General features: G+C 42.1%; 1 protein-coding gene across 9 annotated transcripts in view; it reads right to left on the minus strand.

Moving 5' to 3' along the window:
* The window catches only part of PTPN13 (protein tyrosine phosphatase, non-receptor type 13), a 104,613-nt gene extending 78,551 nt beyond the window's left edge, over positions 1–26,062 (minus strand). For 7 of the 9 annotated variants that reach the window (XM_021395180.1, XM_021395173.1, XM_021395174.1 and 4 more), the window contains exons 1-2: positions 25,717–25,850; positions 3,804–3,923 (exon numbers count right to left, since the gene is read on the minus strand). In XM_021395180.1, coding sequence (XP_021250855.1) covers positions 3,804–3,918 — 115 coding nt within the window. In that variant the 5' untranslated portion in view covers positions 3,919–3,923; positions 25,717–25,850. Of the gene's footprint in view, positions 1–3,803; positions 3,924–8,536; positions 8,721–25,716; positions 25,851–25,916 lie in introns of those variants that run through there. The other 2 variants (XM_021395171.1, XM_021395172.1) reach the window with 2 other exon arrangements.

Raw genomic sequence — 27,046 nt, forward strand, 5'->3', positions numbered from 1 at the left:
TCCAGAACTCATAAAGCATGCTAGCACAGGAGTGGCTGAAGCAACAAAATCTTTTCCACTTTCAAGCTCTGATAAGCTTTCCCCATTTCAACCTATTTAAAGAGAAGGAACCCTGGTTTCTTACTGAGTGCCAAGAGCACAGCATGCTCCTTACACCTATGTGCTCACAGTCGAGATACCACACTTCAAAGGCTTCTTCCTTTGCCTTCTCGCAGTGCTGAATACAAGATGCAGCATGTCTGACACAGCTGATTCACTCTCTGAACAACAAAATAGTTAGTGAAGATAATTAAACAGATGTAAGAGAAGGGCAGGTCTGGTATCAGCCTTTTCAAATCACTAGATTCATTTAAACTTCACAACTGCAATCAGGAGCGCGGGATTGTCTTTCTCCTCCACTTAACATCTTATAATATGCTGACAAGACAGCTACTAGCACTGATCTTCTACACCAGTGATTAGCAACTGAGCACTTCTATCCTATCTTTTACTGCTTATAATGATTGAAATCAATTTGTAAAGTATTTTAATGGGTTCAACAACTACTGGAATTATAAATACATATAAGCATAAAAATATGCACATTTATTGATCAATTGCTGAATTAGATATGGTGTAACTTTGATTAAAAAAGCAAGATATGGAATTTCATTATGTACTTGTATTGGGTGCTTTGATGGATAAGTAGACAGACTCACTAAGAGACACAACACTTCCAAACCAAGAAGCCATTACATCTTTAACAGATGCTTGTCTCAGATTTTTTTCCCTAATTTCCTGAAACTAATTAAGTAACAAATGAATTGAAGGACACTTTTTCTCAACTTCAGACAAACAGAGAAGGCTATCAAAATTCAGCCAGGATTTCGCAAATATATAAACGGTCTGTTGGGCTGGTCATTCCTTTATGTACGTGTGGCTGCTGGGCTGATGTGGGGAAGCTGCAAACAGATGACAATGTAAGTAATGACAATTTCCAATGCCATTTAATACTAATTTCAAATTGGTTAGGCCATAGTTTTGTTGTTGTTGTTGGGGGGGGGGGGGGTTGCTGTTGTTTAGTTTTGCTTTTTAAACAGAAGAAACTTGATATAGAAAACACTCACCAAGCTTAGATTTTGTTACAGAATAAGGGAATCCAGAGCTTGCAAAGAGCAAGAGAAGAGCATCTCTGAGACCGACTAGAACCAAATGTGGTGAATATGCCTCAGCCAAGAGTGGTTGCACACATCTGAACAGCTCTGGAAATATGACCTCTGCCACCAAATAGTTCTGTCAAGCTGTATGTTATGATTGATAATTGTGACAAGCAGGACTTCTCTAGGATGCCCTGTACACTACAGGTTCTCCACAAAGAGCAAATGAAATTGAGACAGACAAGAAAGCTCATGGGAACATCTGCATTCTTTATTCCAGCAGCTCTGCAACACATCTTTACAAGCCAGCACAGAAACTGATATTCAAGATGACCGAAAAAGATGTCTAGATTTTTTTCCTTAGAGAAGCCAAATCTTCATTAAGGACTGGTTATCTGCATCTTGCTGGGAGGAATTAAACTGCCTTTGTCAAGCTCTCTTACACTGTAAGGCTCTTTCATTTGGGTGTCTTTTAAAGTGCATTTTACCACAGGGCTATATTCCAGGTTAATTAATAGCATGCGACTGAAAACAGTCTGCTGAACTAGCAGAACAGCTCAGTAAAACACCCTCATATCGAAAAAGAGACAGATTCTTCTGGCACTGATTTTATCTAAAGTTGTGTTTTGGTATTCACTGATAGGAAGTGAGACCAGAAACGGCTGCCATCTCAGCCAGTCTTGACTGGCAGACACTGCCCTACCTTAAAAACATACAACAGAAGTCCTGGGGCAGCTTTGCTTTCTGTGCTCTCACATCTTTCTACATTGTTCCTCCAAAGGAGGGCTGCCCTGTATTCTCACCCTCAATTTGCTGGCAGTCTTCACTGTAGTTATAACTCTTCTGCACTGCTAAGAAAGGGTGAGCTCCTGTTTCCAGTGAAGACTTCAGTCTTATAAAACACTCACTCCAGTCTACAATTTTTAAGCAGTTTCACTGTTACGTACTTAAGGTACGGGCTTCTTTCAGGTGTTGATTCTGAGGTGTCCAACTCTGTAATCATTCACGATATCTCTTTAGTGAAGTTATATGCCGTCCTTCACACTCACTGTCTTAAAATAAATAAATCAATCTTTCCCCAGTTCTCTTCTAGAAATATCAAAGAAAGAAAGAGACAGGAAAGAATATGCCAGCTTCCCCTTCTTGCAGTACAAGGAGCAGAGAGGGTTGGTCAAATAGCAACAATAAAGTGAATATTCCTAATAGCAAAATACTTCTCACCACATGTGGACTGCTGCTAGCACAGGGCTGAAATTCAATTTGTATACAATACCTAAACTTACCCATAATTCACATTCACAAAAAAAAAAAAGGGAAAAGCTGATAACATTTCCTGATTATAAAATCTTGATTCTATAGAATCAAGATCAGAAATCTAATACTTTATGAAAGTTTCTGCCCACACCTGTCCTCTTTCGATTCTTGAGAACCATCCAGCAGAGATCATGTCTGGAGGTAGTGTCATACATGAGATAGATCTGGTGTTTGAGGAGACACACTGTTTGTCTAATGCATTTCTTAGAAACAAAATACACAAAACCTAAACAATTGGAATGTTTAATCTTGCTGGAACCATAAGCAAAATCTATGCAAAAAATACAACAGCATTTTCCCTCAATAATGAAAATATGCCCCTTGCATAGTAATAAGGAAAAATGATGAAAATAACAGCCATTTTCAAAGGGAGAGCTTCTGACTTTTTCCTGAATAAACTTGTATAAGCACATCTATGCATGCCTAGATACAAGCAGATGATATATCCCCATAAATTTTCTCAAATGCTGGACGTATAACGGAAACGCAGCCTCAATCCAAGCCCAGATTAAAGGTGCCACCAATGTCCAAAACTTGACCTCAGTCTTTATTGTTGTTTTTTTTTTTAAAATGCGTGAGGGTATATGCAGAGGGACAGGGAGAGAAGAATGGGCTGAAGGGTGTGCAGGTTATAAAAAAGAAGGAAAATATGAGGGAGAAGGAGGAAGAAGAAGGGCACCAGACTTAGACCTAATGCTAGGACAGAAAATTACTAGCAGCACTGAAGATAAGATGCTCAGCTTGCAGTCTTCTTTGGGGCTGGTGGGGAGAGATTTATTGACACTACTTGAAAATACTTGAAAATAGAACAGGCAATCAACAGGCAATCACATTCCTCTCAGTACCTATAAATGTATCGCTAAATGCACTCTAGATAGCAATTGCCAGTCCACTGATCAAGTATTTCCAGTGGCTTGCTTTGGCCTCACTCAGGACTAAATCACTTCAGAGCAGCCTAGGCATGACTGCACTATACTGTACTATCCTTGACTTTGTGACCCCTTCAATATCAAATCGCTCCAACGACCTCAGCCACATTTATCACTTAGTCTGCATTTCCATTTCCTTTCTAAATGTCTCCAATAATGCATAGAGTATGTAGTAGCTTCCTACCAAAGTGAAGCTGTCACCATGCAAAACCCCATGTGTTGTATGTCTCAACAGAAGACAATGGAATGTTTGGAAATAGCTTCTGAGTTGAGGCACAGCTCGCCAGCTCACCTGAAAAGCAGTTTACTGAGGAACAGGTTATCACGTGTGCTTAGAGCTGATGAAGAATACGGGCATATACAACAGGAAAACATAAGCAAAATGTTTCCAGTTCTGCATATATCCCTCCTTGAAAACGCTTACCTTTTCTGAAAAGCTCTTGAAGGCTCTCCGCGCTTTGATTCAAAATAGCCCATATTTCTTCTTCTTGCAGTGGCCCTCCCCGAACCTCCAGAGCCTCAGCCAGTGACACATGCATGTTATCTGCAAAATGAGACACAGCTGAGTTAAGAATACACAGCAGTTACTTTCTCCAAGTCCTCTGATATTAACAGAACTCAACAGACATAAATAATATATAATATTCACCATGAGGATAAAAAGAAAACAACACAAAATTGACCACCTGCTGTTATGAAGCTGAAAAACATGGATAAGACCACAACAATCAATATTAATATTACAGGCTACCAAACCAACAAATACAACATGCTGACATTAGTCCCTATATTATGGGGAAAGTTTGCTCTGTTCAAAACAAAAAGAAAAAAAGGCAATGATTAAAAGTTGCAGCTGATTTGCATTCATAGACCTATTAAAATGATTATTAAAGGTGTAAGTAAGATGATCGGCTGTTAGCAAAGGAAGCTCTTCAGACACATTTTCAGAGAGCTGATATATTATTTCAAGACCAAGCAATACAAGGTACTGCCTGTAACACACAGATTGTGGAACTGATGAGTGTCTTCTGTTCAGCTTCTTTGTCAATGTGAGAAAATGAAGGAAAAATAGTTCCAATGCTCTATGTATTCTATTTCCAGAAAGAAAAAAAAAAACAGATTTCATTTCACAGATGAAGGAGTTCGGGCCTTAACACTCCGCAAAGAGTTGAACCATCTTTTTATTGTACAATAACACATTGTTCAGGTCACAGAAACAAAACCACAGAAAAACTCAAGTTAACGGGACCCATAAGGACCATCGAGTCCAACCACTGGCTCCATACAGGACCATGCATTAACCCAATCAAACATGCAGGCTCTTGTTCATTACTAACAAAAATGCATAGCTAATAGTGGTGACTATGTAGAAAAATAGCGTTTTGTAGCTGAGAATTTGTTGCATCATTGGTATTATTGTGCTTTTGGCATCTATTGTAATTTCCATGGGAGTAAATAGAAGGCATTGCTTTTGGAGAGATCTACGTATATTCTGGTACTGAAAATTACATATTATTGGCTGCATTTTTTCAGAGGCAGCTTAGTTTTCTTTACTTCATACTTTTCCAGCTTTTAGCTTTCATTTATTCAGCATAGCATGAGTGAAAGAAAAATAAAAACTGATTTGGAAAACCGAAGCAGAATACAACAAAGCATCCATTACTATAAACATGGTATTGTGCAAAATGCCACGAGCTGCAGTTTCTCATTGAAAAGCAGCTAAGGAGAATTCTGGTCAATTTTTTTTTTTTAATCTTATCTTTTCTTCCTGAAAACCATCTTAAAACTGCAGTGCTGGCTGTTTTGACAGATGAGAAGGGTAACGCAGCTGAAAGGAACTTCTCCACAACAGTTCTGTCTCACCAGTACCCATACAGAATAAGGAAACAATGCTGCAATTTCTCTCTCTGCCTTGAAGTTTGGGCTGACCCGTCTATGGTCTTTTGTAACCCTGGAAGTGGTCAGAAGAAAAATTATATCTGAAACTGCACTTTCACAGACTCTAGGAGGAAACATTTCTTCTTCAAAAGAGTGGTGAGGCACTGGCACAGGCTGCTCAGGGAGGTGGTGAAATCACTGTCCCTGGAGGTGTTCAGGAAACAGAGATGTGGCACTGAGGGACAGGGTTAGAGGGCATGGTGGGGACACGCTGGTGGTTGGACTTGGTGATCTTAGTTCCAACCCCAGTGATTCTATGATTGTATGACTCAATTCTCTGCAGGCACTGTCCACATTCTCCACACTGTCTGTGGGTTTTTCACAAGGAGAAAGTTGTAGGAATGGTACACTTTGAAAAGCACAGTTCTGAATTTGCTGTCTCCTCATACTCTATGGTCCCATCCCTCCATAGCGTCTGGCTCTTGGTGAATGCGGTGGGCAAAAAGACGCCGCTCCTGAATCTCAGGAAAGGGGAATGTGGGCTCAGAACAAGTACGCTGTGAGGAACACAAAGACTTTTCTCTTGTGCTTATGGTAAGTACATAATGGGAAACGCAAAACAATGCAGGAAGACAGTGAGCAAAGGAGGAGTTGACGCTGGGGAAGCATACACATGCAGCTGACTTTCAGATTACTCTCTCTGAGACAGAATGTACTTCTTCACCATACACAAGTGCAATTTCTGCAGGAAAGGAGTTACATCATGGTTTATTTGCTTCGGGACAAGAGAGTGAACTCAAGTGCAAACCATTTGTCCCAACAAGCCCTGTGTGCAGCTTCTCACCCTCCATGCCATTTCACTGTAAGCCATATGGGCAGCACAGCTTCAAGACAGAATGCAGCTGAGGCCAAAGGCCTCTCCTCGACCTCAAACACCTCCTTTCCAAAGCCTGCTTAGCTCCTTAGCACCAGTGCGATCTCCTTCCTCTTGAGGAGATGGCTCAGACACTCCCTGGCAGTGCAATGAGCAAAGCAAGCTTCGTGACCTCCCCTCTCCGCGCTGCACTCCGCATCCCACAGCAAGGACCCAGCATCTACAGAGCACTGCACAGCCCCACACCAAATAACCGTCAAACTCTCATCGATGGAGTATAAACAACTTCTCTTCCTACTACTTTAGTCTGCAAATCAACTTGCTTTTTAATTATTTATGTGTGCAGTTGAGATGCTCAGAGTTCTCCCTCCCCTGACCACTAACAATTTTCCTTATCAGTTTTAAATTGGAAACAGCACCTGAAAATTAGAAATGTCACTGCCTGCTCTTTTGAGATTTTACTGAACTCTTGCCACCCAAAATGTTAAGAAACTTTTGCTGTAATTGTGTCTAATAAGACAGTACTATCAGTCATTTTGTCAAAGAGTTCCTAAAAACACAAGACTGAAAGTCAAAAGGCTGAACTGCTCCAGCAACTTTGCCAGTTACTTTGTGCATTGGTTTTTAACAACACACGTTCTTTGCTGTTTACCTTGCCTTCCACATCAGCATTTTTCCCCACATTCCACATTCAGAACCAAAACCCCAGGTCACAAGCTGTGTTTTAACAACATGGGCTCACTGAGATGCCTGCAGCTACTTCATTCTTACCGCGTATCTCATCAGAGCACACTGCCAAGAAATGCAGAGTACAGCTGCTCCGGTTACATGCTGTCATTTGTTACATGTACTAGAAGTAGGGAAATAAAAATCTAGAATATAAACACACTGTTGGAGTTTCCAGATCATCAGAGAAAATATGCTGGGATTCATTTTTCTTCTTTGACAAAAGGAGAAAGAGAAAAGAGGCAGCAGAAAGGCTCTGTGAGAGTCCCAAATCTGCTGTGCGTTTTAAAAAAAAAAGACACAAAACCAAAAGAAACCCTTTCTCCATGTCAAACTTCATCTGACTGGAACAGGAACATTACTGCCCACTGCTCTCAGTATATCTGGCCAAAAACTGCAATTTCTGACGAGTGCTCTTCTCTTAGCAGACAGAAAGATCCCTTTATCAACTTCTGCTTTGGAGACTCCGATGTTTGAAAGCAGAAGCACTGTAACACATATTTCTGTCCAAAAATAAATAATAAATAAACACCCTCTTGAAATTTAAATCTCTAAAGACACTCTTAGCTGCCCAAAAACAAACCACAGACAATCTTGCTGAGCACTCGCTGAATGCAAAGCGCTTTTCAGAAGCACCCGATGCTCACAAAGCCCAGTGAAACCAAACTGGGGCTGTACCAGGACATTTTGCAAGCCTGGCCTCTCCCATTTCAGAGCCTGAGAACCTGGAGTCATCGCCATGCCCTGTAATTTTAGAGTGCTGGCACCATCCTATTTATTTATGCTGACCCACATCTCACACCCCTGAAGAAGATCGAGAACGCGTCTATCAGTTTATCCCCAGTAACACTGCTGCTGAAACTGTGCTTACGTGGGGAACCCTGGAGCCAACTCAAAAAGCTCGGGCTCTGGTACCCTTTGAAACTTATTTTCAAATCCACACAGGTTTGTGTGTATGTCAAGTGAGGCTCCCTGTAGCTGCAGGTCCAATTTGCATAGACTCTCCACAAAATAAGGCACTGTTTGCAAATATTCAAGTCAGGCATGCAATCAGGGTAAACACATAAGCTAATCAAATCTGCTGTGTTTATGTATAATTGTTTAGAACCCAACACTCAAGATACTTACTGCACACTATTATCATGTATTGCCTTAGAGAATAAAGAAACAAGCCCTGTGCTATGCCCGCCATTTTCATGTCTACAGATATGAATAGGAGACTTAAGTGGAGGAGAGCCCCACAACATACAAATCTTGCCCCCTTCTTTTTTTTTTTTTTTTTTTTTTTTTTAAGTCTCTAAATAGCCACCAGAAATGTTGTGAATGGAAGTTGTTGAACCAAACGTGCTTCTTGGCGCTTCTCATTCCATCAATTCCTTTTTCATTTGGAGACACTGGTATTAACACAATGGAACACCTTTCTTCCTCCATTTGTGGAAATTTCTTCCATTCCTACTTTCCTTTCATCTCTGTTTTGCTCCTGGAGGCAGACGGGATGCAATCCCAGCAGTACAGTGCCATACACCTGAGCCAAACCTCACATTTGATCAGGAAATTTCTTTCACAGTTGCATCTCCTCTTCAAACTGATGGTTTCTCCTTGAGTTGACACCTCCTATGTAAAGGAGCAGTAACTAACTCCGATTTGCAGTAACACCTGAGAAAGGTGAAGGTCACTACCTGTTCCCAGAAGCACAGGGGGCTGCTAGCCCTTCTGTTCCAGCCATACAGTGATGCCTTCACATACTGATGAGACTTCAGCATTTCCCTGCAAAACCTTCAATCAGCCTTGGATTCCAGTGTCTGGACGACAGAGGAACGTGACTTTGCAATGCTGGCTTGCACCCCCAGGCCAAGCAGTGTGCATTTTGCTGGAGAAGCATTAGCTTTCTTTCCTGGAAGGTGGAAAGAAATCAGCTTTCAGCACTGGATGGAAGGTTCAGTGGAAGACAAGCAGAGTTGTAGCTGACAATACGCTCCCTCCCTTGACGTTCTGGCTCCCTCCCTTGACGTTCTGCCTCTCTATCACCAGAACCAGATCAACTTGTTTATCTGAGGCTCCAGGGAAGGCAAACTAGTAAATCCAGTCCAAGATGTATATAATAATCATCATGAAAGTCATGTTTCCTAGGCAACTGGAGACTGTTCTTTTGTACATCAAGGTAGCTGATGTTTCACATCTGATATTAAAATCATATTCAGAAGAGCATACAATTATCACTACAAAGTAAGCATAATCCACGAAAATCGGGGTCTGGCTCTCGTATCCCTCTCTTGGTTTAATTGTCAGTGTAGGATCCCTTGGCAACTCCCTGAGTTTGCTGCTAATCAGTCTACCTGGGAGAGGCACAGTTCCTACCACCTTTCTCAGATGTGCAACTTTCATTTCAATTGCTAAGTAGCAGCAGGATACCTGTGACTAGCACAAACATCATGAAGGGAAAAGCAGAAACTTCAGGGCTGCAAAAACAGCTTGAGTTCTTGAAAGCTTAAGCTTCAACTCTCTCCTGTGGTAATAAGGCAATATCAATGGCGCTACATTAGATCAATTCTCCAGTGCTGCTGGGTTCAGATGCTTTTAGATACGAACCTTTCCATTCTCAGTAACTGAACAATCCCTCACTTTATAGCTGTCTCTTCTCAGTTCAACAGCCCTTTGCAGGGAGGTAATTATGAATGTAAATGAAGACAGCACGACTGGATCAGCAGGAACCTAGGCACAGCATGCCAAGAGTATGAGTCCTCACATTTCTTGGATGCAGCACTACAAAAAGAAAGTTCACTTCAGGAAACTTTACAGGTTTTTTTGTGTTTTTTTTTTTTTACTCAAAACAGTTGCTGACTTTGAGGTAAATATAAGAATATTGTGACATTAATGAGCTAAAATACTGAAAAAAATATTAAAACCCACCAAACTTTAGTGAGAAAGGTTAACGTTAACATTGCAGTAACACGTGTAAATCACTATTAAATTTAACAGTCTTAACAAGTATGAAGGCTTGCTCTATCATAGGTAATTCAAAGCTAAATTTTATTCTAACATTTTTGTGTTCAATCCTTCCACAAATTGCTTTCCAATCAGCAAAGCAGAAATTCAGTTTCCACTTATCAACAATATTCCCAACTTCTCAGAAATCTAAACTTCTCTACACGACTGCTGAAGCCCTATTACACAGGCAACCACCAGAGAATCCCAGGACCTGCAGCAGAAAAAGAAGTGTGTGACCTTTCCAGTCAGTTACCATTTCATGTTCAATTTCTGGGAAAAAACTGCTGGGCCATACGGCATAAGGAACAGAGCACTACAAGGTCAGCAGCTCGATTACACCATGGATATCTTATCTGTGAACTCACCTGTCTGGGAATAAAGCTATTACTCATACAAGAAATGACTAATTCCCATTGTGAAATTCTGCATTTCTACCCTGAAAAACAGACAAGCCAGAACATAAGTCTACATTTCAGCTGTCAAGAACTGTATACACAAGAACAACAGCAATTTTAGGACCAATGCATAAGCTTGGAGATCTTTGTTCTACTTCAACTAAATTAATTCAAGGTCAGTAGCAGGTATCAAGTCTGCTATCTAGAGCACAGCATTTTCTTCACTCTCCTAAAGCAGGAAAAAAAACAAACACATTTTTTCCACAGACAAGCATAAATTCACATGCAAAATTCTTAGATATTACTAAGAATGAAGTTATGGTACTACAGAACACTAGATTTACACTTTTTAGATGCTCAAAATACAATTTAGAAGGTGTATGATCTATGCTTCTCCCAACAGGTGTTAAAATCTGTACAAAGATTTTTGCTAAAGAAATCCAAAGAGGGGAGGGCTGCAGGGAGAAACCACCATCCAATTTTATAACACCATTTATACACTTTCTAGTGAGACCCAGCTTCAAGGAAACCACTTCCTCAAAGAGGACGTAGCTGATGAGATCCCAACTCTGTTCTGGAGGCCAGACCAAGAAACACACATGCTCCAAGGCGAAGGCAGAGATGTGAACAAGCTGCTGGCTGCATTTCACTGGTCCATAGCATAACTGTCCTACAGAACAATGCAAAGGACAACAGTTGATAAGCTGCTGCTTCGTTATACTTTCCTCAAACGAAGTCAGACTGTTCTGAAGGAAATAAAAAGCACTGTCAAATGAAATTACGTGCCTACCCCTCTAAACTTTATATCAGCCTTCAGGAAGGATATGTTTTTTGTGATATATGCCCATGTCAGAGCCTGAGCACATACACATGTGCATGTATTACATTACCACACGTCTATACATGTAGGCAAATGCACACATACATACACTTCATGTGTACCAAACAATTCATTTTTATGTTTCTCCCACAGAACAGGAGAAAAACCCTGAGGGGCAAATGGAGCTGTAAAACAACAGGAACACCAATCTATTTTTAGAAGTCAACATCGATTACTTGAAAGCTTAATTAGAGAGTCTCTAAAACCTATTAAGGGTTTTGGCTAAGGCAGATTTAAAGCAAGGTTCTGTAAGCATTTGTAAAAGTAGATTTGATAGCTGCAGATGGGCTGCAGCAGAGCTCCATCTGTCCAGAAAGCAGCTCTTCATTCCACATGCACTGTACTGCAAGTCCAGCACTGACACATTGTACAGGGCAGAACCACTGCTGGAGAAGCATCTCAATGACACCTGCACACAGACGTGTCCTATAGAGAAAGGCCTTCCCTCCTCCAGTGACCTGCTTTCCATAAGAAATATTCAGTTTAACTGCTACTTCTCGAAAGCACTTAGCAACTGTGATAGAAAAGATGTTTCCCCTTAGTGAAGTAAAGCACAGCTGAGGAGCAGACTCTTCAAAATCCATCAGTACTATCCTTGACCAAGGCTACATCTCATTTTTTCACCCAAAATCTGAGAGCCCACCAAAGGAATGCAATAGAGGTGAGACAGCAGAAAGCTCTGCACATCACTTGTCTTAAACATGGTTTGGTGAAACCAAATTGAAAAAAAAATAAACAAAACAGACTGGTTAGTATAGAAGATGCTTGTGCCCTGATTCAGATGCATAATGTGCAAACATGGAGATTCCTTCTTCTGCCTAACAGCTGTTTGGCAAAAGCAGAGTCCATGGCAACTAGGGAGATTATTTGCTCTTTTAGACTGCAGATCCCTTCTTTTTGCATTTTCTTCCATACTCATGCGCACACAGAAATTGATTAAGACAAAAGATATACATACTGTCTGCATACATGCTCCCTAGCCAGTAAGCAATCTGCAGGGCACGTCAGAAAAATCTGAACAAGAGCAAACAACACGCAGCATTGCTTTCATGTTATCAAACAGACCAGTTACCCACAATAAGGCAGCCAGACTTCATAGGAAGGCACTACTCCTCACAGGTTCACTGTAGGTTTTCCCAAAATGCCGAAGCATCCACTTGCGTTGGTGTTTTCATATTCCAGTATTTCTCAGACTCTCAAGTCACCTTGGATCTCCGTTAAATCCATACTCAGCAGGGTTTCTGAGCACCACCACCTTGTGAGCATTGAGTAGATGTTACCTTTTCCACTCGGATTTTCTGTACCCTAGGATCCACAGTTGATCTGCTTTCTGCAGCTCAAGACATCCATCATGATTTACCTACTGCTTGCCCATCTGCTAGATGGCACTCAACTCTGTGGATGCAGCGCCAACTGAGCAGTAAGAACAGTGCAGTCGATGTGACACACATCATCACCTAATCAGAATATCAAGAACTACCTGTCAGCTGAAAAGCTTTGACAGAAAACATGAAGTTCTTTGGTCATGGATGCCTGCTTTTCAAATAATTTCTTTATGAAAGCCAAAAGCTTCCAGAATAGCTTACACTGTCTTAAATCTTGCAATTAGGGGGTTTTTAGCTCCAGATTAATTAGTAAACAAATCGACATAAACTTGGAATGCTTATGGTTAGGAAATCATGATCTTGCTCCAAAACATTAGTTGACACAGCACAAGGGCTTTGTACCAAAATAACACGTTAACAGGAACATGGCCAGGTAACGTTGAGTCCTTCAGCCTCTCATTCTATTTATCACATTTCAGAAAAATATAATTACACATTATACGATTCAATATGGTGTTTACAACTTAACAACTATTAAATTACCTATACTGCCCACTGAACACAGTTCACACACACACCCCGTTTCTGATTCATCTCCAATTAAGATGCTGTGTTTATTCAATCCTACAGCCATGACATTCTTCATGCTTTAACTGCCTTCAGTGTGACTAGTAGTTCTTTTCCTTTTAGATGGGACAAGATGTTAGTTCCTTTCCTAAGAGATTGTTCCACCTGTTACTGCTGCCCAAACTTATGGTTTCTGAGACAAAAAAATTAAATGAGCTTCAGACCATAGAAGAAACCTCACCACAAAGAATATAAGCACTGGAATTATTTGACAGCATCATGAATAGCTGCAGGGTGATGTGCAGAACTCTTAACTACACCTTCCACACACACATGACACATGACCAAAAGCCACAGCCAGTGAGATGGCCCAGTGTCACACATCTCTTTTAGCTCCATGAGCTGGAACGCATCAACGCTCCATCCAACTGCAGTATTTTGGTACTTGGAGAGATGACAGGACAGAACAAGCTACAGAAGATAGCATTGCCAGAAAACAGGAAAAACAAGATAGCAGCACCTCCACCTCCTCCCTCCGCTTACACAATGCCAAGCCCTCTGTTGAAAAAAAAAAAAAGAAAAGAAACCAAAAAAAAAAAAACCACAGAGTTCAGGGAAGTTCTGCTTTGTATGGATGCTCAATTCATTCATGTTACTGGAGTTAGAGGACAAAGAGCCATATTACACCCTTGGCTGCATAACAAGGACAAGCCAGCAGAACCTTTTCCTTTGCAGGCCTAGATGCCACAAGAGGAAAGCAAGTCCTGGCATCACCTTTCTTCTCTTTTGACAATGTTCTATGAGCAGTAACAGACAGCAAGTCAGATTGAGGACATACGCATGCAGTGCCCAGGCACAGACTGTATTCTCTGAACTGGGATGGAACCCAGCGGAAGGTTGTATGAACCTCTAACCGCCGAGGCACTAAGTGAAATAAGAATGGAAGGGTAATAGAAGAGCACTTGAATTTATTGGCAGAGCTAGACCACAAAGAGCTAGACCAGTTACGGAATGCATCGTTTTGGTAATTCCATATTCAGCAGCTTTTAGTTGACGGAGACCATAGAAACACTAACTAGAAAACATGAAAGAAGCAGAAACACCACAACTAGGCCAAAAAAATTTCATCACTCTAAAATTAAAGAGCTCAGCTCTTATAAAACACAGTCCTCATACTAGGTTTCATCCCTTCCACGCATGGGTACAACTTTTACAAAGCAAGTATTATAGAACAGATCCACAAACTTTAGAACATTATACCACGACTTTCACAACATTTTCAGTTTTTATATACATCACCTCACTACCATACGCTCCCTATCAACTTTGCTTATCAAATGTTGAATTAGAATGTTGGATTTCAAAGTTGTCAAACTGGAAAACGCTTCCAGAATTTGTGAATATTTTAAAGTTGGGAAAAGGACAACTTTAGGAACAAGGTTATTTAACCATAGCCTACAAATATCAGACAAGAAGTGTGCAGATTTGAAAGTGTGTGGCACTCAGACATGCTCTGACCCCAAACATCAGGTTCAGTATTAAGTTTCCAGCCATCCCAAATACAATCCTACATCTGAAAAATGAATAGAGGGAACAGTAGTCCATAGCAGTAGAAAAGATTAAGAAATCTCATTGTGAAAACATGCAGAACTCAAACGTACCAAGTAAATAAACACTGTTTTCAACTCCAATTATCTCCCTAATATACCCAAGTTGAATACTGCACTCTGCCATTAACTTTGGAGAGGGAAACGAAACAAACCATAAAACCGCAGTTATTAGGACTGTGTTACTCACTACAAGTCCAGGCCTTGATGGAGACAAAAAGAGAAATACGAACGTAGGGAATACAGTTTTTCCCACATTTAACATAATAGTTGTATGCACCTAACCTCACTGATTTGGTTAATTTCTTCTCAACTGGAGGACTTCATTTTCTGCCTTTGGTAGGTATGGTTTTGATCAACTTTTCACACCTCTGAGAAGAAACACAACTGCCATCTGCATCAAGTTACTTTGTCCTGAGGATAGTTACGCTTCCTTCTTCCAAGTCTCTTTTCTCCAATATCTATTTTTTATCCTATATTTTAAGTTCTGGCTTAAAAATGCCCACTTTTCACTTAATTCAGAGCATAAAGAGTTATGGAATTTATCTCTGGTCAAAAGATGCAGTTTTCTTCATAATAACGTCTACTGAGTTTCCCCTAGAGATCTAAAAGCAAAAGTAGAATCTAAGCCATAACTACCACCACTCCCTACTCCACTGAGGAGCGCCTCGCAGAAGCGATCGAATCTCCGATTCCCCATGCCTAGTATCACTCTTAGTTGATTAATTATCAGACTAAGCCAACTAATGGAACGCAGCAGGACAGTCTCTCTTGTTTTGTAACAGGGAAGAGAGATCACACAGTTATCGATAATCACAGATGCCTGAATGGGAACCAATTTCCACATCTTTTCACCTTCCCATGATTTTTATAACAAAGAAACAAAACCTGGTCCTGGTGTGCAGGTTTACCTCCAAGTGCACATACTTATCCGAGAAAAAGTGGTACGAGATAAACAGCAAGAAGCATCAAGAGTTCTCCACTTACAGAAATCCTCGAAGTGAAACTAACAAAAGGAGGTGAGGAGAAAATAAAAATGGGAAGAGAAAGACCAAAATCTGACAAGTTAAATCGCAAAAAGATGGAGAATTTAATATCTTTTCAGAATAATTCACAGCTTCCTCACCGTGCAGAGGAACAGAGACAGAACCAAAACACCATCAGCCATAGAGAGAAGCAGGACGGAGAGGAGAGCTGACAGAGTGCACACAAGACTGCTTAAGCTGGAGAAGGGGCACCCAACTTGGAGGCAAGGAAATGGATAAGGGCATTTCAAATTATAACCAACAACATGTCCTTTATAGGTGCTAAGTCTTGCTAGCAAATATAAGACGTACTGTTGATCACTGTTATCATTATTATAATTTCTAATCAATTTTTTTTGGGTAGAATTTTCATGCCTTGCTTTACTAGCCATTTTTCATTCACCAACTTGGAAATTGAATATTACCCCAATCATTCATGGCAAAATAATTGCTTGCAGCAATTCACAAGCTATATTTTAAAAGTTAGAGATTAAAATGTTCAGAATGGGCAGAAATACTAACTGAAGACAGCTGGGGCTCAAACTAGCCTTTTATCATGTTGATCAGTACCTCCTTCAGTTAGTCAGTGGGCTTCCACAATAATGAGACTTCTGTAAAAGTGGCTGTAAGATTTCACCCAATATCCTTCACTATCAGTAAAGATAAACAGGTAGCAAAGCCCCCAGCATCTCCAGGTGACCCTTGGGGAAAAAAAAAAAAAAAAAAAGTCCTGAAAACAGTTTATAGACAGTGCACCGTGGGGCTCCAAAGTACTACAAAAGACAATCATTCCCATGAGACGCATTTTAGTTCTGGCACAACAGACTCTTCTCTTTTTTCTTTTTTCCTTTTTTTTGACTGGTTTCGTAGCATATCATTGAAAATACATTATAAACCTTGAACTGAATGTTGTCTGAGTAAGAGGTATATTTATATAGAAATTATTGAAGTCTAGACAGGCAATCGTTTCTCTTCCCCTTGTCCAAAACCACTGAAAAGGGAAGCAGAAGCAGCACGTTTTGCATCATCAGCAGACTTCCCAAGCTGCAGTTCATGCTACGGTGAAAAGTTAAATGCTGTGATCTTCAATTCTTTAATATTCTCAAAGCAAAAACAATGGGTGGGACAGAATAAGAGAGCATGCATATATCAAAGAATTCAGTTAATGTCAAACTTAAATATTTTCTCTAATATTGCAAAATATATTCTGTACTAGACAAGCAAGTTTCACATACCAAACTAAATTCAACTTGTTTTTTCTTCTTGACTATTTAATAGTCAGTACTGAAAGATAGAGTGTGCAGCTGTTGGACTGTATCAAGTAACTAAAAGGTTTAAGGTGAAAAATCCTCTTTTTAATTCTTATATGCTTATTTCAGCAAGCCGGGCAAAAGAGCCCACATGGCAAAACAGCTCATGCAGTTGTGCCAACAGAAAATAGCAATGTGACATCGAAGCAGGCATGAACAAAAAGAATGCCTTTATCCTTACGGAATGCCCTTCAGTTCTTCAGCACTGAGTCTCTCATCTGTAAGAGAAATCAACCAATTTACGTCTCTGCAAGTTGATTTCTATTTGCTTGTTTCATCAGTCCTCTTCTTTGAATTACTGTTCCTATGGCTCTTTTTCTGCTTTCAAGTCACCACAGAACAACTCCACACAACAGGAATAATTTGAGCTGTGCAGGTGAGATTCAGAACATCATGATTCCTCACGTTGCTCTGAGAAGCAGACTACACACAGTACCATCAGAAAACCTGAACTAGATCTTAGCTATTCATGCTAGCAAGGCATTCACCTTCACTGAAGCCTTTTCCCAGCATTCTGACTATTCTTACTGACATCTTGTTCATTTCTCAGTACCTCATCTCTGCACTGAGCAAAGACTCAAGTACCCAAAAGTACTCTCCTTATCACGGCAATCAAGAAAACTGCTTTCTGGTCTTAAAACCTGGCCACGGCTATTACACACATCATTTGTTTTGACCTTGCACTACATTTTACTCTTTAAAAGTTATTTTTCTCATGACTGTTTAATTCTTTTCAGTCAACGTAAACATCTAAAGAGGTATAAAAGCCCAACTCTGCTACATTGAGTACTTCTTCCTTGTTTGCTATTAGGAATACATCGTTTAAAAGCCTGTATTTTATTTTTTCAGATCATGATTGTTACTTTACGTTAAGCTGGTAGAAATGAACTCAGCAACCAGCATTTTCTAACTCAAACTAGAATTCAATTAAGATACAAAAACGACCTCTTACATCTTCATTATTACATAAGTGATATAAACCATAAGTGAAATGAATCATCCTAAAAGTCTTGTGTCCACAGAGATTGCATACATCATCCACCAACATACACGTCAGTATCGAGCTCACTAACATTTAATGGTGACTAACCAATTAATATTTGAATAGATTTGCCTAAACTATTTTATTATTTCATCAAATAGAATATTCTCACCTTCCTCTTTAATAACAACCAAAAAAATGCAACAGAAACGTAGAGACAGAACCATTCTGGAGGTAAAAAAAAAAAAAAAAAAAAAAAACAACTAAAACTTGCCCCTCTCTTCCCAACCAACCATTTTGACTCTACAGAGCTGCATGACCATGAGCTCCCTTGGTTACATGACTGCCTGTCACTGCATTCCTTCCTAAGGTGTCTGAAGGGACTGGGGACCCCCTGGTTAAAATGTCAAAAGCAAGGGACTGCAGCTTGAACCAGACAGCCCAAACCCCTCCTTACAACTCTTCAGCTAAACAGAAATTTCTCTTTCAGGTACGTAGAATCAAGGAATCATTAAGATTGAATCCTCTAGGATTATCAAGCCCAACTGTCAAACCATGCCCACCATACTCACCAAATCATGTCCCCCAGTGCCACATCTCCACGGTTCTTGAACACTTCCAGGGATGGTGACTGTACCACCTCCCTGTGCAGCCTGTGCCAGTGCCTTACCACTCTTTCTGAGTAGAAATTCTTCCTAATATCCAAACTGAACCTCTCCTGATGCCACTTCAGGCCAACACTTCTTGTCCTATCACTATTACCCGGAAGAAGAGGCCAACCTCCACCTTGCATCCTTCCTCAGCAGATGTTGGCTCATTGGATTCCTGAGCAAAGGTGAGATCTGAGCCGTCACGTCTAACTGTCAATAATGCCCAGTGTGCTGTCAGGTTTTCTAATCCCTTTCTGAACACACTGACACTATCAGTTCACATGACATTCCTTTCCAGTAACACAGCTCTAATTCAGCACTTCACAAAGAGTATTTTCTTTGTTTGCTGTGAAGGCAGCAACTAATCTTCTCCAGTTTTGCTGGAGAGGAACAGGCCAAGTGCTTTGAGGTATCTCTCACGCCTCATGGCCATCTAATGAAGTGCTTTCATCAGCACTTAACAATGCACGCTTGCAGCCACTGGACATAAGGAAATGCTTCCCCCTGCCTGCCTCTGTTGCGTACACTACCACCACAGTACCAACAGATTCAAACAGCTTTCTAGCACAGAAAATATGGTAAGTCCCTGTGCTTAAAGCTGCGGCTGATTGTGTTGCTACAATGTGATAACCAAACTGCACAGCTACTCAATAACTGAGTCTATAGAGCTGATGGAAACAAACTTGCATCGCTGCCAGCTAGTACATCTTTGTAACCACATTAAGGTCATTCAAGGGACTGCAATGACAGGGCATGTTGAAAAATTCAGGCTGTTCAAAATTTCAAGTTCTTGGGAATATGATTCTTTCCCTAAGAATGTTCATTTGCCAAGTAAACAGCATCAGAAGAAAATTCTTCAAGGAAACAAAACTTTAACGTTCTGTTGTTGCCTCCAAAAGTCATAGTGGTCCACTGCTTGCAGATCTTGCTCAGTGGGTCATCACAGCAGATTTCCAAGGCAGCTGTCTCATTTTTTTTTGGAGTTTGAACAACCCCCGGCCTGGTGGGAGATCCAGGAATGCTGCCCAGTTTGAAGGTGTGAAGTCTCATCCCAAACTTTATCAAGGAGAAAGTTACTTTTAAGGAGAAATACTGTAAAATTTTTAATTCTACCATAACAACTTATATACATGTATATAGTTTGGCAGCTATTTGATGTGGGTTCTTTTGCTGCCACACCATCTACAGTTTTCTACCAACGTGCTGACTTTGTCTGAAATTCCCCTTCAAAAGGTTAAGAGGAAATCTCAACAGGCATGGGGCACTGGTCTACAGAACAGAGGAAAGATGATTCAGGATATGCAGGAACTCAAAAGGAAGGCTGGACAGAACCTCCTTTGTAAAAACCTGCAATGACAAATCTTTTACTACAAAGTGCTTCTTGACTGCAATAACGTGTCCAGATAGGTAGTACTCTCATTTCCTAGAAGCCAAATTAATGTAAATAGGCACAATTTTGACCCTTGCAGACAATTGAAGAAAATTTCAGAACAATAAACAAGAAAATGTGTCTCAATCCTATTAAGGTTGAATAGTTGAAATAGCCTAGGATGTTAGAAATACAAGACCTCTGAAGGAGAAGACATGATTTATTACCTGGTGAAACGCATCTTTAAGGAAGTTACATATACTCTGCAATGAGGCTGGAGGGATAACTCTCTATAAACCTAACCACACGGTTGTCCAGTCAGCAACGCATACTACAGAGACCGTTTCACAAAGCAACATGTGCACTATTACTCACTGACATTAACAAGTGAATAACAGAAGCAGAACTTGTACTACTCTATCAAACTATTTGCTTGCCTGGCAGCCAATTTCCCCGTTAATTTACTGGGAGCAAATACAGACCTATTATTTCACTGACCATAATCCTAAGCAGTATGAACGGATCTTTCACTTAGTGATTATATGGGAAAGATAATAAAAGGCAATAACCATCCACTCCTTTTCCCTTCTGTAACTTCTTGCTGAAATGCTAAGTGTTGCAAATAAAAAATGGATGGTGAGCAATAATAAATTGCTGCACTCTGTAAGTCGTGACAACAGAGAGGAACAAGAATCAGTAAGATTCCTCACAGTATTTCTAGGAATAGCATTGTTATATTGCTCAACTATCCACATATGACACAGGAAAAAAGACAAAAATATTCCATTTTTTTATGCATTCATAACTTCAGGCAATGTGCAAGTGCAAATCTTTCATCACTAAAACCAGGCATGCTTCTGTTAGGAAACACAGATATTTGTAACAGTTTAAGTAAACTTCAACTTCAGTTTAGTCCCCTCTAATCCATTTAATCCTTCAAAATGAGAAAACAGAAGTGGTTAGCAGAAGATCTCAAAAGCCCTACCAAAAACCTTTGACACACAATCCTAAAGTTGATGTAAGTCTGAAATATTATAGTTAAGATTTCCCCAACTCCATCCTCCAGCTCTCAGAACAACTGCCATGTTTCACACGTGGCTTGAAGAGTCAAATCCCATCACTTTTCCTTGGTGACCCCATGAGAGCCCTGGGGCCACCCATATCACAGGTTCATTGGTTTCTATGCCCTCTGCATAGCTACTCACGTCTATGTGAAAAAGGGAAGACATAGCAACCAATCTACACACATCACTGAGATGCTGAAAAAAAATATTATTTAAAAGGGAAAAATCCTCATCTGAAACATTAAATGAGTCACTGGGAACCAATTCCCTGTACAAACAAGGAGCTGCAAATGAGTGTCTATAACCCTTGTGATAACAAGATAAGTCATGTTCTGTCTGCACTCAGTAATGAGCTACAAAGCCTTCACATTTAGTTCCCTGTTTTTTCCCCTGTAAGAGGCTTTGAGGGCCTGGCCACTACATGATCACAACAACAGCTATTATATGAAGAAAAACCAAGAAGGACTACAGAACAGACATGAATTCACAAACGCTTACATCTCCAAACATGCCATCTGGCTGCGAATATTATTTACATTCACAACTTTTTGTGCCTTTCAGTGTTGATTTCGAAACAGCAAGGAAGTCAACAGTGAATGAAACAGTTTCTACAGTGACTTGACGTAACTGCGGTAGTACAGAGAACTCATACCTTCAGTTTTATAAAGCAAACAGCCGTGGCATTAAGATTCCAACATATGAGGGCATGCTGGAACCCAATGGAAAGACTACTGGCACCTGTCTTCTATGGAGCATCAGCTGTACCTACTTATGACTATGTGTTCAACCTTTTAAAACATCAGAAATTTGTGTACTGCAACAGTTCCCACCCCCCCCCCGCAACAAATTAAAGACCAAAAAAAATTGGATTTCATGGAAAGGTGGTAGAGAACTTGTGTTTAAGTTCTCTCACTTGGGAAAGAGTTGACTAGGATCAGAATGTTTCCTGTTAAACTTGACATCAGTTTCAAGCTTGCAGCACAACTGTAGAACATCTGCAACAGCACCATCAAGAAAAGTCACTCAAAGAATCTTTCAGCTCAAGAGATACATTTTCTTCTAAATAAAGCAGATTTCAGGGATGCCAGTGGTGAAGAACTTCTCTGCATACATGCCTGAAACAAAGAACCTACACTACACACAGGCACTCAGTTAGTGGAGAGGTCAACACAATGCAAAGACCATTTTCAGATTTGTTTTCAAGAAATTCAGCAAACTCTACAGGAATTTCCCTCCCAGACTTCTCTCCTGGGCACATACAAACGTTTCTAAGACAATTTCACAAAACCATGACAACAAGAAACAAAACAGCTGGTAGAATACCCTGACCCTAAATACATCCTTCCTTTGACAAAGTACAGGCACAAAGAGGTTGAAAGTCTTGCCACCTGAGAGTCTATAGAAAAAGTGATGTTTTCTGACAGGCTGGCTCGAGCACTTGACAAGAAGCTGGTGTTCAAATCCAAATTTCAGCACTTACCTTTTTACCATTTCTACATTTCTCTCTCTGTGCTTCACTTCTAGCTTGGAAATGGAGCACTTGGAAATGGGAGGGCAGCTTTAACTCCTTTCTCACTCATCTGACTATAAACTGGTTCCAGTGGGAACAATGCGCTGACATGACATCCAGTATTAAATCCGACATTACAGTATCATCTACAAACCATTAATGACACTGAATGACCTGAAAAAGTACAGCATTCAAATATCAGCAACCAAACATTGGCAGCTTTAACACTATGTCTCCTGCAGTTCTCCAATTACTCCTCACAGAATTTCTGTGGCATGCTGGCATGACATTGTAAATTTACACATAAAAGATGGAGAACAACAGATGAAACCCTGAGAACAAAGTTTTCTCACCTGTTATTCTTCCTAAGAAGTTTCATAAGCTAAGCATAGCAGATCCCTATCCTGGCAATTGGACTTCAAATTCACAGGGCATATCATTGTCCCAAGGCAGGCACTCGATTCCTTTTTATGAAGGCATTTTAATAGATAATGATGCACAAGGAATATGCCTGGCTGCTCACCAGGTATTTAAGTGGCATAGGAGGAAGAGAAGCCTGGACAAAATAAAAGCAGCACCAAAGAGTCTTCTCCTGCCCTTCCCATCCATAAGCGTCAGCTTCCTCCTCTGCACCTGAGGAGGAGGTGGGGCTGGGAACCACTTCTTTCAGGAGTTCCACCCTACTTTACAGATGCACAGATTTCATTAACAGCTAGCTGGCGACACACAACATTATCTTATTCTGGTATTCATGGTTTTCCATCCACACTTGTCCCATGGAAAGTGACAGCTCAGGACAACCGCTTACAGATATTTCCTGCACCATTACACACTATCCTAGAACTCTGTTTCACTGACTGGTTCATTTTAAAACTACAAAACTGTTAACCAACACTTTCTCTCCAATGTCTAAAATGTGGCAGGCACACCAATGCTTATATGTTCCCAGGCTTAACAATGTGCTGGTGAAACCACTTTCAGTTTTAAAGCATCATCAACAGCATAAAGTTCTAGGCTTGTTACTTGGGTTAACTGGAAAGCTCTTCCAATGAAAAACCATTTTCCCTAAGGAGCTGATGCCACTCCTGTCCAAGTTATTAACTTCTGATAGGTGCTGTAGAACAACCACCAGAGACTCTTTAGACCAAGGTCTCCTGACTGTAGAGAGCTCCAACAAGGATGCCTGTAGCAACCAGGCCCTCCGGGCCTTATTGGTCACTATTTCAACATACAGATATTTGAGGCAGTGTTTAATGTACAGCAGTTCTCAGAGGTTCAGTGATAAAGCAGAGCTTTGTTCCAGTGACTGCCACTTCAACAATAACCTCCGTTTCAGAGGCTGCCCGGTCTCATTTTATCTGTCTAGGGTTGGCTGATTATGATTTGAAGGCACTTGGAAGATTTACTGTGCTACCCAACTGCTAATTATTATTGCTCAGACCCGCATTAATTTGAGAGGAAAATTGCCAAGTGACAATTGATGTCAGAACTGTCTCTTGTTCCACACGTGAACATTAACATCCTTGCTTTGCCAAGCTCCTTAGGAAGTGAACAGATAAAGGCTGTGCCTTTCAACTTTCAGCCCTTTGGTGTTATACTTAACCCATATTTACAGGAACCGCATGGCTGACAAATCCCACTTTAAAGGAAAAGCAGCAAAGCAATGTGGTCAAACACAATACCTTCCTTCCCACTGAACAGGCAAATGCAATACCTTTACCTAAAAAAACTGCAACTCATCCTAGAGGAGCTGAAATGTGAATGCTAACTCTCCAGTGCCTTGTATCGATGTTGGCCTGAGCTTCCGTGCAAAGGCACATTGCAAAGATCAGTCCTCATGGCTCAAGGGAGACCTTATTGCTCTCTACAACTCCCTGAAAGGAGGCTGTGGAGAGGTGGGAGTCAGACTCTTCTCCCAGGTAACACTGTCAGGATGAGAGGCAATGGCCTTAAGTTGCACCAGGGGAGGTTTAGGTTGGATATTACAAAGCATTTCTTCGCAAGATAAAAGAGAGGTAAGGCATTGGAACGGGCTGCCCAGGGAGGTGGTGTAGTCACCATTCCTCGAGGCGTTCAAGAAAAATGGAGATGTGGCACTGAGGGTCATGGTTAGTGGGCATGGTAGGGATGGGTTGATGGTTGGACTTAATGGTCTTAGTGGTCTTTTCTAATCTGAATGACTCTATGATTATACTGCTTACATTTAAGGGCTGCTATGGGTGGACATGCTTGTTGGTGGGAGGAGAGGTTCTTCCAATGAAGCACAAACACTCGGCATACAAGCTGCACAGACAGGCGTGTCTGATAGCATGAGGAGTGGTGGCAGAATCTGCCGTAACTTACTGCCAAACGAAAGATCTAAGAGCAGATTGACTCTTTCCTCATCAGTATTTCTTGCACAAGAACCAACCCACTACCGATGTTTTCCCAGCTGTGCTTTTGCCCCAGCCGATTCCAACTCTTGGGAGCATAACTGGGGTCACCCTACAGCAGCCAGGTGCAGGCAGGAGGGGCACAACTTGAGCACGACATGCTCAGCCCCCAGGAGCAGCCCAGTCCTTGGACTTCATTTCACCAAACACGTTCCATCCCGCCGGAGAGGTAGCAGGACCCCATCACGCTCCTGCCCAGCTCCACGCTCAGGCTCCCTCCTCCTACGCAGATCCCCACACCCAACCCCACAGGTACCCGCACCCAACCCCGCAGTTTCACGTCTTACATCCACTTCGCATCGCACACACGGAACCAAACCGGTTCCAGCCGTTTCCCCACTGCCCAGGAAGGGAACGGAGCAGCTCCCGGCGGCTCCTAAGAAGTCACCGCCTTTGTTGCTCTCAACATGCAATTCCGAGAGAATGACACAGTCTCCAACAGGAGAGAGATCACCCCGCGGTTTGCGGAGGTGTCGATTGCTGGAGATTAAAAACCCGGCGAAACCCACGCCGGTTCTCATCACCGACCAGAAAGCGTTAAGAAAGCTTGAAAGCGTCCCGCCGCGAGGGGCTGGGAGCCCTTCTCTCGGGCGGCCTCCAGCCCCAGCTCCGCCCGCTCCGTACCGGCGGTGGAAGCCCGGGGGAGATCCGGAGGCCCCCTCCATCCTCCCGCACCCCCGGCCCCGCCTCTCCCCCTCCCCGCGCACCGCAGCACCGTGCCCGGCCCAACCCCACCGCTTCCCGGGCCCGCTCACCGCCGCCTCAGGACCTCCGTGGCCGCCGCCTATGGGGGAGCGCGGGGCGGCCGTCAGCACGCAGCACCATCGCCGCCCGCCCCGGCGCTCTCCTCTCCCGCACGGCGCTGATGGGCAGGCGCGGCGGCCTGCCCCTCCCCGCCCCGCCGCTCCCTTCTTCCCTCCCCCTGAGCCCGCCGCCACCGCCCGCGGGCACCCACCGTGGCCTTCCCGCTCCGTTCCCCTCCGCCGCCCGCTGAGGGCCGCCAGAGCGCGGGGAGGCGGCCGCGCAGCCGCCCTCCGCCCGCTCCCTCCCTCTCTCCGTCGCGCCCCCGCGGCGGCGGGACGCTGCCGGCACAGGCCCGGCCCTGCCCTCCCCCTCAGCGGGTGGCTCCAAACTCCTCTTTCCCATTTTTTTCTTTGTCCAGGAATGATGTTTAATTCTGGTGGTTCCCTGCCTTTGGTCCGACAAAAGGCAGCGCTGAGGGGAGGGCGGACCCAGAAGGGACCCCTCCATCACCACGCATCTCCTCAGCAGCCACGCCGCAGTGAAACTGTTCTAAAAGAAACCCCACAACAAAACTAGTCTGTAGCCCAGTTCTCAAACATGGCCGATCCTTTTTAGGCTTCGGTGAGGAGCAGACCAGCTGAATTGGTTCTGCTCCCACTCCGGGATGCCGGGTTCCTTGTGCCCACCCCTTGTCCGCTGCTGCCCCAGGGACGCTCGGGGGTTTCTGTATCCTCCTGGGACGGGCTGGGGTAGGAGGTACTGAAAATCCTCCAGCTGCAATGGATTGCAAACGTGCCCTCTTGAAATGAACTTCTCGGGAATGAGAGTGGAGAAGAACTGTTTCTTCTTTATTTCTGAAGTTTCTTCTTTTGTGGAAAGAATTGCTTGAATACAAATAAAAAACGTTTTACTGTGACTGTTTCATCATTACATACAGATTCCTTTGCACTAACTGCAGCATGAAAGGCTCAGCATGAGTCTGCCACAAGCAGTAGTGTCACTGACTGTGTAGGTTGCTGTAAATATGAGGATAAACGGAAGAACTAATTAGCATTTTTAAGAGACAGAAGCAATCATAGCCATTGTTAGTTATGTAATTTAAACACTCTTTTCTCATAGTACAAGTTTTTGAAGTTGATAACTCTGTAAGCTGCCCAGGGAGGTGGTGGAGGCACTATCTCTGGAGGTGTTCAAACATCATGGAGATGTGGCACTGAGGGACACGGTCAGCGGTTCTGTGGCTCTATGATTCTATTAACTTTTAAAGGTGAACTCAATATAATGCTGCCCACCTTGTGAACCAGAAGAGAGCTCCTGTTGGTCTCCATACATGTACATATC

This window comes from Numida meleagris, chromosome 4 (assembly GCF_002078875.1).
Source record: "Numida meleagris isolate 19003 breed g44 Domestic line chromosome 4, NumMel1.0, whole genome shotgun sequence".
NCBI lineage: Eukaryota > Metazoa > Chordata > Aves > Galliformes > Numididae > Numida > Numida meleagris.